Genomic DNA, 13800 nt, shown 5'->3' with positions numbered 1-13800 from the left:
GTGCCCCCCCCCCCACACACACACAAAATGAAACAGGTAAAGACATAAGCCCACCCAGGGTCTAACGGGAGGTCTTAGGCCCCAGAGAGCAGCTCCCATGAACTTAGGAGAGGCTCTATAAAGGAGCAAGCCTTGGCTATCCAGTGTTTTTGTGTGGTGATAATCTGCTGGCTCCCAGCTGCATGCTCTCTGGGTGAGGTCACGCAGACAAGGGGAACTTTTCACCAAGCGGGGCACGATGCCCTCTGGGATTTTGAACCTCTGGGGCCGTGGGGTAAATAAACCTCTTTTCTCCATCAGAAGCCTGGTCTCGGGTATTTCATTACAGCAATGAGAGCTAACCCAGCACTCTGCACGAGGCCGAATGGTCGGTGTTCTTTCAGAGTGTCAGGCTGGTGAAGTGGACATGGAAAGGGAACTAAACGTAGACAAAGGCCCATCAGCTGAGACTTGGCACCAGCACAGACACAAGGAGAAGGGACAGGGACGCTGTTGCTCCAGCCTGCCACCAGGAGGCTGTCTCTGCGCATCTTCAGGACACTTTGCTCTCCGTGTGCTGCCCGTAAAAGCCAACCATGAAGCTACTTGGTGCTAGGCCTCCCACCTGCTATCATGAGCAGTTTCTCCAGGTCCTTGATGATGTAAATTTGGAAGACTGCGCCAATCCCTGGGATGTGGGTTAAGGAGTTTTTCAAGACATTGAGCGCGTAGAGGCCTTCCTCCGTGCCCACCAGCACCACCTGCCGGGCAGAGGGCCAGAGAAGAAGTGAGCCAGACACCGCGATAATCCCCATGCTCAACAGCAGCAAAGGAACCCCGCTCCCCCACCCCCCCACCCCCGTCCTGACAGCGCGTGCCTGCAGCCGGCCACCAGTTGACCGTGCCCGCTCCCCGGGTGACCTACCTGGTCGCTGAAGGGCAGGGTGCAGTTCATGTCAAGCCGGTCGTCGCCCTCCAGCTTCAGCAGAGAGTTTCCAAGTAATTTCTTTCCATGTGTGAAAGCACACAGAAAAGACAGGGCAGAGTAAATTCAAACTACTTGTGACCAAGCCATCCAGAGGGACGGTAACCTAAAGTCACGCTCCATGGCACACAGTGGACCACACCCTCACAGAGGCCAGGCCAAGTGCTCAGCCCCCCTGAACTGTGCCCCTGGGCTCTGGTCACAACTTCTGACTGAAACCCCAGGTCATTGTTAACGGCTCCTCCAGTGCAGCCCTAAGTTAGCTTGGTGCTGACACACACGAGTGAGTGACCGAGGCAGGGATGCTATGCCGCTCGCGACAGGAAATGGTAGGACAAAGGTGCGGAGGGTTAACAAGCTGTTAGGGAGGCCCCTTCCCCACCTCCAGCTGCAGCAAGAACACACAAGCTCGGGCGTCCTGAGCAAGCCGAGCTTCCAGTTCTCTTTACCTCAACCCACACTGGCTGATGCTCACAGGAAATACGGTCACATGCCTATTGTACACACATTAACGCACATTTCAGGAAAAAAAGGCTCATGTGTGGAACAGGACACAATTCTTCCCGAGGCTCACAGTCAAGAACCCTCCTACTACTACGTGTCTATAAAGTGCTGCTTCCTCTTCAGCGGCGCCAACGCCAGTGAGCGATGAGCTCGGTCTGCACCCGGGGATATTCCCGGGGGAGCGGTGCCGATGGAGGCACAGCAGCAATGTTTGCTACATCTTAAGGACGCGTGGGATTTCAGACCTGCCTGCAGAGAGCAGGCGCTGCAGGGGCAGCTGGACAGACTGTGTCCAGCTTCCTGGAGCGCAGGTGCTCATGGGCACACTGGCATCTCCCTGGGGGGGGGGGGAGTTTCGAATCAAAGTGCTTATGACTCGAGGACCCCAGGGGGTCAACAGGAGGGGCTTCCTTATAAAGGCTGCAGTGAGGCTGCTCCAGGCAGACACCGCAGTTTCCCCTGCCCCTGCTCTGCACAGTCATGACTCTCGTACAGCCATCTGCTCTCAGAAGGAGCAGGGGCAGGAAACCCCTGCAGATACAGTCAGTGCCCAAGGCCGCGCACCCTACAGAGCAGCCCCGAACCCTCGGTACTCACAGCATCGGCTTCGGCCTTTTCCCTAGAAACTCTCCCACCTGCGACGACAGATTCTAAGGCGGTGACCCAGCGCTGCTTGTCGGGGAAGCTGGGTGCTAGCAAGTAGAGGGTTCTCCCGGGCCAGCAGGTGGTGTGTGGGTGAGACTCCATCTTCAGGATGTATGGGACATCTACAAGATTTCAGAGAGCACAGGGTTGGCCATGGAGGCCCCACCCCCCACCCCCCAACAGGGCTGGCCGATGATGTCACAGCCTCAGAATCCCATCAGACCCTGTAACATGAGTTCCTGCTAAGATGGGGGACTGGACAGGGGTGGTCCCTCCTTGGCAGAGCATCCTGCTCCGCTCAGTCTGTCAAACCCAGCAGGCCTCCTGGGCGGGGCTCTTCTGGGTCCCACTCACCTGCTTTGGCTGTATTTGCAAGTTCAGAAGCACCAACGGCACCGTGAATAGATACGTCCCCGTCGGGAAGGCACAGCTCAAATTCTTCCACCGGCCTCTGTCCAGCTTGGTGCAAAGAGGAAGGTTGGAAAGAAAAACAAAAGAACAGGACCAAGAACAAGAGAAGAGAGAGAAGAGGGAAGAAAAGAGAGGAGGGGAGAGGAGAGGAGTGGAGGAGAGGTGTGGAGAGGAGAGGAGGAGAGAGAAGGGGTGAGCAGAGGAGAGGAGAGGAGAGAGAGAGCAGAGCAGAGGAGGGCAGAGGCGCGTAAAGAGCCACAGGAGGACACAGAACAGAAAGAGGTGCAGACAGGCAGAGGGGGGAAGATAAAAAAAATAAATAAAGTGTGTCAGATGAGGGCACAGTCAGCTTTCTGACGCCGCTGCGGATTTGTGGCTAGTTCACTGAGGCGGAAGCTCTCTGGTGTGTTAGCAGGTGGGGTCTTCAGGGCAGCACCCTGCGGGTCCTTCAAGGGGGAGACCTATAGATCGAGTATCGCACCAATAACCTTTAGAGAAGTCACCTGGCTTCTAACTTTGGGAAAGTAGAGAAGGCTTTCGAGGCAGTGCAACAAAAAAAACAAATTAATTAATTAATAAATAAAACCCAACACTGAACACAAAGCCTTCATTCACTCCAGCACTCGGAGGCCTGGGTTAGCCACGTGCAATGACATTCCCCCGAATGACTAATTTACCTTCTCTGGCTTCATTGTCATAGATGAGGACTTTTGACCCCTCCAGGACAATGTACTTCCTGTCCCAGCCTTGCTGTCCCCGCTTGTTATTCCTGGGGGAAGAAAGATGGACAGAAAAACTGATTCAGAATGGAGAAGCAAGCGGGAGGGCTTCCTCAAAGACTTCCCTGTGACCCCCGCCAGCACCCCCACCCCACCCTGCAGGGCACCTGGGTACTTTCATCCACCCTTCCAGGTGCAAGCTGCTGCCCGGCTCCTTGCTCTGGAGCCCCGGGGAGTTCATTTTGTCCCGGCAGAAGGCCTCAGTGAAGTGTGTGGCATATTCAGCAGGCAGGCCACAGGTGGCGGGCAAGCAGGTGGAGCATTTGGGGTGACACATCACTTGACATTCTAGAGGAGAGCAACCGAGAACCTGAAGACACGCAGCGGCCTTCCAGCCAGGCCCCGAGCTTGTCCGCCCCCAGCAGGACTGCAAGGGAAGCTGGGCACGCAAAGCTACCCAATACTTCCCCAGGTGCCAGGCCCCCACAGGGACACTGAGGGCCACTGCCCTTGGCCCAGGTTTCCTGGCTTCAGGCTACACTGCCCACAGAGGTGTGTGTGGGAACATGCTTGCATGTTCATGGTGTTCAAGCCAGCAGGGGAGAGACTGGCCTGATACGAAGCCGCTTGAAAATTAACCAAGGTGGAGGCATTTTGAACACTGACGTGGGGGTCGTGAGAAAAAGCAGCGTCCTCCCTCCCACTGAAGGGAAAAGCTTTGGCGGTGAATGTATCATGGGACAGTTTAGAACATCGCCTCCACCTGACCGATGGATGTTCCAGACAGAGACATGGAGGTGTCCGACAAGACACACAGCTGCAGCTCTTACCGAGACATTTGGATGCCTGGCGTCCAAAGTGCACAGTATCCAGACACACAGCGCACTTGGTGGCTCGCATGTTCAGGCCCACGTTAAACCGGTGAGGGATGTTGTGGTGCATACGCTCTTTCAGACGCCGGCTGAATTCTAAGGGGAAAAAAAAAGGTTAGCTGGAAGTGAAGAGAGAATTCAAGGGACGGGAGAGACCGGCACCACTAAGATCGACTCCAAGAAGCTATTAGGAGTTCTCACGACCCAGTACTTTGACTAGATATCCCCCCAAAGAGGAAAAACAGGCCCAAAGAACCTGAAAAGATGCTAGCCTTAGGAAACATGCAAATTAAAGCCACAGCAAGGTGCCCTGTCACTAGACTGTCTAGAGTCTGAGAAATGGGAAACCAGGGTAGAAGCAGGCGCAGAGAAATGGCACTGCTCACACATCCCTCGGGGGATGGGCATGGAAAGTGGTACCTTCGGACCCAGGAGGACAGTGCCTCCAAAAGCTATAGATAGACTACGAGGTATACATTATTCCAGCAATTTCCACTCCTAGCTTCATGCCCAAGAGGACAGAAGCTACACACACCCCCACATGAAAACTGTGTATTGCTCACAGTGACTCAGCTCACAGCAGCCAGCAAGCAGAGGCAGCTCAAGCGACCCTCTGCAGCGTAACGGGTGACACGCACCACCAGGGCAATGAAATATTATTTAGCTGTGTAAAGAAAAAAAGACCGGCAGGGCAGTGACACGCTTCAGTGTGGGTTGGTACCACAGAGCGCTGTGTTCTGGAAAATAAGCCAGTCACGGACAGCTGTGTAGAGTACAGGCCCTTGCGTTTGAGAGACCAAGGATGGCAGAGCCACAGAGAGAAAGTAGGTTAGTGGTCGACAGAGGTGGGGAGAGGGAGAGAGGCAGACTTTCTGCAGACAGACAGACGCAGGGGTTGTCTGTAGTCCTGGCTGGTGTGGAACTCATTCATTGCGTAGACCATGCTGGCTTGAACTCACTGCAATTTGCCTGTCCAGACCTCTGCCTCCTGAATTCTGAGACTGAAGGTGTGCCCCACCAGCCCAGCCCTAATAATGTTATTTGTAAACATTTAGTCATGAAAGATAGATCTAGTGCTTTTCACAGAATTCAGTTTAAAAGTAGTAATTACGAAGCAGAATTTGTTATTAAATTAAGAACTGACTGAAGAATTCTTTTACGTGCAGTTTTTTTTCTCCACGAATAACCTTTTTTCAAAACTTTTTATGTCTGGAGAACTGAGTCTTACATTCCTATTTCCCTTCTCACTCCCCCATTTTCTGGCTCTTCATCAACAGTGACCCAGAGGCAACTTTACAGAGAGAAGCTTGGAACATACGCCAAACCCAGCTCTACTGACTGGGGTCTCCTCACTGAGCCACGCCCTCTTCTCGGGAAGTTGTGAGGAATCAGTGATGTGATGTGACACAAATGCACGCAGCAATACCCAGAGGGTATGATACACACCAGCAGGGATATGGGAAACCACGGTGAGCAGAAACCTGCTCCTGGACACCTGTTGGTGGACATTTGACAATGAACACCCGACAATGAACACCTGTCAGTGGACAACTGTCAGTGGACACCTATTGGTGGACACCTGACAATGAACACCTGTCAGTGGACACCTGTCAGTGGACACCTGTTGGTAGACACCTGACAATGAACACCTGTCAGTGGACACCTGACAATGAACACCTGTCAGTGGACACCTGTTGGTAGACATCTGACAATGAACACCTGTCAGTGGACACCTGTCGGTGGACACCTGTTGGTAGACACCTGACAATGAACACCTGTCAGTGGACACATGTCGGTGGACACCTATTGGTGGACACCTGACAATGAACACCTGTCAGTGAACATCTGTCAGTGGACACCTGTTGGTGGACACCTGACAATGAACACCTGTCAGTGAACATNTGAACACCTGTCAGTGAACATCTGTCAGTGGACACCTGTTGGTGGACACCTGACAATGAACACCTGTCAGTGAACATCTGTCAGTGGACACCTGTCGGTAGACACCTGACAATGAACACCTGTCAGTGGACACCTGGCAGACAATGGACACCTGGCAGACAATGATGATTCTCTCCCATCTGGAAGGCTTTTAGAGTTAAGCATTCTAACCAAACTGTCCCATAAACACAGCAACAAGACAGTGTCATCAAAATTCACAACCTAAGAAGGCTGGCAGAAGGCTGGCAGGGAGCCAGGGGCTGACTGGCAGCTCGCCACTGCTTTCCCAAGGCTCCTCAAACCACCTTCCTCACCTTTTTCAAAGGTCCTTTTTGTCTCTGTGTGACAAAAAGTACTTTTGAGACCACAAAGGAAATCCTTTACACGGTCAGTGGTCCTAGCAACTGGTCGCCAGTTGGTCACATTTGAAGTGGTCTTAACCTTTCACCCACTCATTCATTTCCTAAGGATTCACTCCCCAGCTACACCCAGAAACACAGGATGTCCTGTAAGGCGCTGTGGCAGCACGGGCAGGTCTGGTTTGGTAGGGGACTCTTATTGCCACACATGGAACACTGCGGACTTCTTTGCCAGAGGGTGGAACACCTAGTACACTCTTACAAAGCACTTTAAATGACACCGAGACAGCTTGCAGGGCGCATGCAGGAACGCCTTGGTGAGATTTTTAAAGGTGGACCTAAGGAGCATAGGTTAGTTCTCTCAGGTCCACAGTGGCTGCTTTTAGACAGGGTCTCACTGTGTAGCCCTGGCTGGCCTGAAACTCACAGCCATCCGCCAGCCATTACCTCCTGAGGGCTGGGATTAGAGATATGCACCACCAGACTGTCTCATATTCTTGAAACATAATCTTTTTTTTGGGGGGGGGGGGTTCAAGACAGGGTTTCTCTGTGTAGCCTTGGCTGTCCTGGAACTCACTCTGTAGACCAGGCTGGATGGGACTGAATATTAACATGAGCTACTGTGGCGACGCTGACTCTGGGAAACAGACAGGGAAGGAGACTTATAGTAACCTTAGACTGGTGTCATGAGGACAGGCTTCCCATGACTGCACTGGGGTTTTACAAGAGCAGGGATGACCTGGGCTGCCATGCCATGCCCTGTCTAGCTACACGGTTCCCTCCGCCCTTGCGAGAAGCTGGCTGGTACCACACTCTTGACTTTCTCAGCCCAACAAACAACTTTTCTTTATGAACAACCCGGTTTCAGATGTTTCAACAATAGAAAACAGACAGTGACGACGAGAGCGTACCCTCTGGAGTTGATGACTCCTTTCTGCGGCTGGATGGTGGGGCGAGCAGGCTCATGGCACTGGGCTGGTGCTCAGGCGACCGCACAATGGCAGACATGGCGATCTGCTGCCTCGCAGTGGCTGGCGTAGATGGGTGCGGGTGGTCCGTGGCTTTGCGGTGGGCAGCTGCGGAAACACCAGTCACAAAGCCTTTCAGTTGGCTCAGCCACCTAATGCCCCAGACTAGGAAGGTTGCCCACGGCTGTCTTTCAAGGACCCGAGACCAAAAGGGCAGATGTTGTGCTAACTCAGCGACTTCAAGACTTTTAGATTGGGGACGCGCCTGGAATGAACACCTGGAATGGCCCGCAGAGATGCTCAACTAGTCCTGGCCAGTCTCCTGGGGGACTGGTCTTCGGCCTGCTCCGTGGTTCTGAAGGTTTTCCGAGAGCTCCTACCTTCCTCCCGCGCGGAGCGGAGTTCGATGCGGGTCTTCTGAAGGGCCTCCTCCAGCTCGGCGCAGCGCGCTTTCTCCTTTTCCAGGGCTACCTTCAGCTCATTGTACTGCAGAGGAACCTGTGTGGGCAAAGCAGGGTCCTCTTTCCGTCGACTAAATAAACCCTAGCAATGGAAACAGAGATATCTCCTAACTCCTAGAAACTGGTACCGGAGACCCAGGCTAAAGGAGAGCTGGCTCGGGAGGAGCAAGCCACCAAGGCCAGGCATATACTCACTGTAAGTGTGTTTGGGGGGAAAAAAAATGGCATATGAAGGGGAGGGGGAGGGGAGGCTGAGCCTCAGCCCATTCCAGTCAGCTGAAAAAAAAAAAAAAAAAAAGGAGCGGTGCGGAGGCTTTCACCGAGAGGGTTAAAGATGCTGCTTCAACTGCCACCACCTCGTCCTTTAGCAGTCCCAAGACAGGAGGGCCATTTCCCGAGAGTCTTTGCCCCTCAAAAAAGTGTAATGAGGGTGGATGGAGTATGGAGCCGGGAGAGGTGGCGATGGTTCAGAGGTCCGTCTTGCCTTTGAACTTGTCTCATGGTGCTTAGTGACAAGACACGGGGAGGGGGAGGGGGAGGGGGCGTTCAGGCTGGTTTTATTTTTTTTTAAAAAGAAAGCAAAAGTCGAAAAACAAATGCTAAGATGATATCAAAACAAAGGGCTCACTAAAAAAATAAACAAAAAAATCAACAGAGAGTTACGGTACACAGAAGAGGAAAAAAAATGGAATCATGTGTCTGACAAAAGAAAAAAAGAATCAATTAACAGGAAAACGAACGCAAAACATCCTAACGTCAAGGACACAATCAGACAATAGTCCGCTGCCAGGATAAAAAAAAAAAGATTAAATATCATGAGCTTTCGCAAGAATATATGATAACATGGCATGTGAAAAAAAACCCTCCTGTGGCCAGTGCATCGAGACACAGCCTTGGAGAACTGTGTGCAGCAGACAGGAACCAGGTGACACAGAGGCCAACCAAGGGCATTGGTCCGCTGGTCCCTTCCTCTGACTTCCCTAAACACTGCTGCCATGATTGCTACAGTGTGCTAAGACCCCTGGGAGGAAATACCAAGCCCTTAGAAACCTTCCTGGCATTCAGATGGAACTGTCCAACAACCTAGGAGGAGAGCTGCAGCCAGTGGGGAGCCTGTGGACAGGGCAGTCGCCTCACAGGAACCCTCTTATGACCTGGGCCACAGCTAACCCCCCCCCCCACCACCCCTCAAATGACTGAGCCTAGGGCCTCATATGTCACGGCCGGCTTGTCATCCTGGTTTTCCCCTGTTGTTATGGTTTAAAGCAGAGTGTGGCGCTGGAGAAAAACAGCTGTCAAGCTTTAAAGCAAGCCACTTCAACTTCCTGTGTCTGGGAGCCATTTAACAGCATGGGACTATGGGAGGGCCTGAGTATTAGGATTGCCTGCAATCCCAGCGCTCCGAAGGCAAAACCATCATGAGTTTTAAGTCCAGCATGAGCCACGTTGCAAAATTCTATCTCAAAAGGGACCAAAGCAGGAAGCTAAATAAAAAGCAGTGGACTAGATCAATCCCGAGTGCTTCCCAGAGACCCACGTAGGTGACACGTGCCCTAGAGGCTCAGGCATGTGACCTGCTAAACTCTCAGACACACATGACCTTCAGACCTAATATTCAACCTCTGCAGAAGCCCATCCCCTCGGCAGATGACCCCTTGCTCCAGCCTAGCTTTCTCTGCAGGAGCAGGAGGAAACAACACTCCCGTACAGAGCGGTCATCTGCCGGTCTTGACCAATGGTCGCCCATGATAAAGGCCACTCTGATTAGACTTGGACTGGGCTCTCAACCCAGAACAAACAAAAATGTACATTTTCCTTCCGTTTCTGAGGTTACTTGTCACAGCGGTAGCTACCAAGTCACGGGAGGCGGAGGGAGCGAGGTCGCCCACTCTGGCTGTTGGGCGCCACAACTCACCTTTTTCTTTTTGGCGGGCTGGTCCATTTTGGCTTGCAGGAAATCGATGAGTTTGGTTTGTTGAGAGATTGTGCCTTCCATCTTCACTTTCTCGTGAGAGTAGAGAACCTAAATTCCGTAGGAACAAGGACTGCCTCAGAGGTGGGCGGAAGCATTATGTTTGGATCTGGTGCTTAATAACATGAACGGTCAGGTAGGAAATGCAAGGTGGCTCTGTGGGTCATGGTGCCCGCCCTAACTGAATGAGGAATACAGGCAGCAAACAACCGAAGGGCAGCAACAATGGAGAAGAAGCATCAGGGGCGGCCTAGGAGGAGGGAAGAGGCAAAGAGGGAGGAGGGGGAGGAGGGGAAGTGGGAGGGGCAGGAGCAGGCAGCGGGAGTCCGCAGCGCCCCCTGCTGGCCCTCACCTGAATGTTTTCCAGCTGGTACTCCAGGTCGCTCCTTTCTGTCTTCAGCAGATCCGCCCGGTCCAGTGCCTCCTGCAGCCCTTGCGTCAGTCTGAAGATGTGGCTCTTCTGCAGGTCCATCTGCTGCTGCAACTTGGCTTGCTGGCGAGACGGAGGGGATGGAAAGAGGCTTGACGCCGCACTCGGTGCTGTCCTGTTCCCACCCCGATCCCGCTCCCCACAACCGGCTACCCGCAGGGCGCAGGAAGTTCCCTTGTGAGAGCAACTCCTTCCAGAGTTGCTGGTTGTTTTCTACTCCAAGACAGGAGGACACGGCTGAAAAGAGGTTTCTAGGACCCCCTATGAAGGCTACATCTCTGTTATTTCATATCGCAAGGCAGCTAAAGTCCAGAACCGCTCATTCTGTGTTACAAAGGCAGCCATTTGGCACCTCGGAGCACAGCCCAGAGCTGAAAGCGAAGCAGTGAGAATCCGTTCCATTTGTCCCACTTGGGCGTGTCCTAGACCTCAGTGAGTGATCAGAAAAGCCACTGTACAGGCTCTGTGGTATGCACAAAGACAAGTCACATCAGCCCTGACTTGAAGGTTGTCCCCGCGTAGATAAATAGCCACAATCAGAGGATATATTTCTACAGTGTAGGGACAAAGGAAGAAGGACCTAGCTATGCAACAGGAACTGGTCAAACCCAAGGAAAAAAATTCAGTTTCACTGGAGAGAGTTTGTGTTGAAAAAAAAAAAATCTTATTAAAACACAAGTCAAGCAGCTCCTGTCTAAATGTGTTCTGTCCAGGGAGACCCTGTTTGATCTCATGTACCCTCAGGTGATCGTGTAACCGCAGCTACTGCAGTCTTCCTTGGCCAGCTAGACTCTGCAGACTAAGGGGAAGCAAGTTAAGAAAGCAGATTACACATCATCGTGGGTGCTTTCAAACAGTCCAAGGCTGACACCCCCAGTCCCCAATCCCCCACAGAGCAAGAGGCACAGTGGCCTTAGAGCTGGCTGTCCCTGGCCCTCTTCCTTCTCTGCTTCCTGCCAGTGTCTTGCTCCCCATCTCTATGGTAATGACTGCCTGAGGCATGGAGCTGTGCTAAGTAGAATCCTGACCCTGCGGTTGGTCGGTCGGTCACCTAGATCCCAGCTTAGACCCTGACTCTATTGCAGGCATGCTGCCGTGCCCAGGCTTCCTTCTTCCTGAGTGGGTGGTGTACCCTGCTTCCCCAGGTGACAATCTCCTGTGTCTGTCACACACAGTAGGTGCTCACATAGATTTTGGCAGTCTGTGTCCTTCTGTCTATACTTCTTCCTTCTCTTCCTCATCTGCCTTTCTCGCCAGCCCAGCTGTACTTGGCACCAGAGAGGGCTCAACTTAATTAATGCTAAGCTTCATCGGAAGGGGGTTAGTAGCGCATGTCTGGGAGTCTTGAAGGTGAGTTCCCAGGAAGTTAGATCTTAGGTGCTCCAGCCTGGTGGGCCTTCGATGGAGTCCCAGTATGACACTCAGGTAGCCTGAGGAGGGGCTAAGTGACAGGAGGCGTGGCCTGTGTGGAAGCCAGACACCCTTGGGGACTATATCTTGCCATGAACCCTCCAAGGCTCTCCACTTCTGGCTGCCATGGTGTCCACCCCTCCAAACCTCCCTCAGAGATGGATGGCTCCTCTGAAGCTGTGAGTGGAAATAAACACTTCCTCCAGCAGGCTGGCTCAGTCATGTGTCTGACCCAACAAGGAGCAAAGTCCCTCCTGAGGCACATAGCTTAGCATTCTAAAATAAACCAAAGTCCTATTTAAAAAAAGAAAGAAACCAATTAGGAAGGATCCTGCCTTGAAGGGAAGTTTTGGTCCCGTAAAGTCCAAGTGATTTCCTTCCTTCCTTTCCTCTACTGTTTTAGGAGAACATTAATTAGCAAGCAGGAACCAAGAGAAACATGTCACGGGCACAAATGATCCACCTGGTGACAGCTGGGCCAAAAATATTTCTCTACACTAAACACACCCATGCTCCACTGACTCGTCAGGAAACGGCTGTTTATTTACTATAATCAAAACTAGGGAAAGGGATCTTTGTTCTCTGTGGAATATTGCTCAAAGCCATCTATGTATCCACCGCCCGGAGAAAAGCTAAGCTGGGTGTGCTTGAGGGTCAGGGCTCCCCGGGGACGTGGACCTCGGTGATGTGCTTAGACCTGTCCTGAGCACTTTATGAGAGCGACAGGAAACTGAGGGGCGGCTGGTGACAGAACTGGAGCATGAGCAACTGCAGGGAGCAGGAAGGATGGGTCGGAGCGAAGGAGAAACGGTTTGGCAGGACGGCAGTTTCACAACATCCGCTGAGCGAGTATGGGGTGGGAAGATGCTCAAGAACAAACGGTGCAGATGAACAGGCATGATTTCATAGGTTAAGGGGCCTCAATGGCACGGTTACTCAAACAGCCAAGTGACTGTCAGGATTTGCTGAGCTGGAGCGAGAGATGGAAACCCTTCACTACATAAGGAGTACACACAGACCATGCTAGTGCCATGCCACGCAGGGGACCAGGAAGAACATAGGTCTCCCATGGGGTTCCTGCAAGAACAATACAAACAAATTCACTCACGGTACTAAGACACCCGGCACGTGGTAACTATGTTAGTGAAGGACATTTGTTGTTCATGAGTGTGTGTTGTTTTTTGACTTCTTTGTTTTTGTTTTGTGTGTGTTGAACTTTTATCTTTTGTTCTGTTGGGGGTTGAACTCTAGCCCTTGTAGACACTAGGCAATTAACAACTGAGCCAGTAAAGCCGCATTCCCACGCATAGCGTGGGGCTGGAAAGACAGCTCAGTGGTCAGAGCTCTTGATGCTCTCCTAGAGGACTCCAGTTCTGTTCCCAGCATCCAGGTCAGGTAGCTCCCCACCGCTTATAACTCCAGGTCCAGGGGAATTCAATGTCCTCTCTGGCTCCCATAGGCACCCACACTCATACGGACAGGCACATACACGTCAATAAGAATAAAAGCAAACTTGACTATTAATATTGACTCCTGATGCCATACTAGCTTCAGAGCACTTGGCAGCCATATGCTCTTCAGAATAAGGAAAGGGTTTTCTAGGAATTAGGGGTGGCTGGAGACTAGGCAGTGATGTTCACGTTCCCTGCAGCTACCCTGGTCGAGGGCCACAGAGCTTGCCTGCACAACGAGCTGGGGAGGGGACTTTCCTCCCTGTGTCGGCGGACACGAACCAATGGGCGAATGGACCCTCATCTTCTGCGGGACTTCCAAAGGGCTGAGGTGGGAGAAGGAACCACTGTAAAATCCGCCAGGGGAAGTCGGTCACGAGAGGGATTTGGGCTGGGTGACATTAAAAATTCCAAAGTCTGTCTCTTTTCAAAGTCTCTGCCCCTTGAGGACAACCCTTTGGTTGTGGCTAAACTTATGAAGCACACACCACAACCCAGGATCCCAATGTATTCTGGCTGGTAAGGGTTACTTTTTTTTTTTTTTTTTTTTGGGCTTATTTTTGATAATGTTTGAGTTCCAGTTCAGATCAATGTTGGACAGATGTCTATTCAAACATCTATCCGGAACGTTCTCAGCCCGAGTGAGAAGGTGGGGCTGAGTCAGGCTTCGGCATGCTATTCCTGGCTTTGCCA

General features: G+C 52.2%; 1 protein-coding gene across 2 annotated transcripts in view; it reads right to left on the bottom strand.

The window, feature by feature from the left end:
- Positions 1-13800, bottom strand: part of Cit (citron rho-interacting serine/threonine kinase) — a 155698-nt gene that overhangs the window by 17791 nt on the left and 124107 nt on the right. For both annotated transcript variants that reach the window (XM_029533619.1, XM_029533618.1), the window contains 11 exons: positions 10169-10309; positions 9760-9867; positions 7764-7881; positions 7327-7491; positions 4074-4211; positions 3411-3591; positions 3202-3293; positions 2468-2572; positions 2066-2235; positions 905-985; positions 605-740 (listed from right to left, as the gene is read on the bottom strand). In XM_029533619.1, coding sequence (XP_029389479.1) covers positions 605-740; positions 905-985; positions 2066-2235; positions 2468-2572; positions 3202-3293; positions 3411-3591; positions 4074-4211; positions 7327-7491; positions 7764-7881; positions 9760-9867; positions 10169-10309 — 1435 coding nt within the window. The remainder of the gene's footprint in view (positions 1-604; positions 741-904; positions 986-2065; positions 2236-2467; positions 2573-3201; positions 3294-3410; positions 3592-4073; positions 4212-7326; positions 7492-7763; positions 7882-9759; positions 9868-10168; positions 10310-13800) is intronic.

The sequence above is a fragment of the Mus pahari genome, chromosome 23, assembly GCF_900095145.1.
Source record: "Mus pahari chromosome 23, PAHARI_EIJ_v1.1, whole genome shotgun sequence".
NCBI classification, from domain to species: domain Eukaryota; kingdom Metazoa; phylum Chordata; class Mammalia; order Rodentia; family Muridae; genus Mus; species Mus pahari.
Note: the sequence above shows the minus strand (reverse complement) of the source record. Positions and strands in the feature narration are given on the sequence as shown.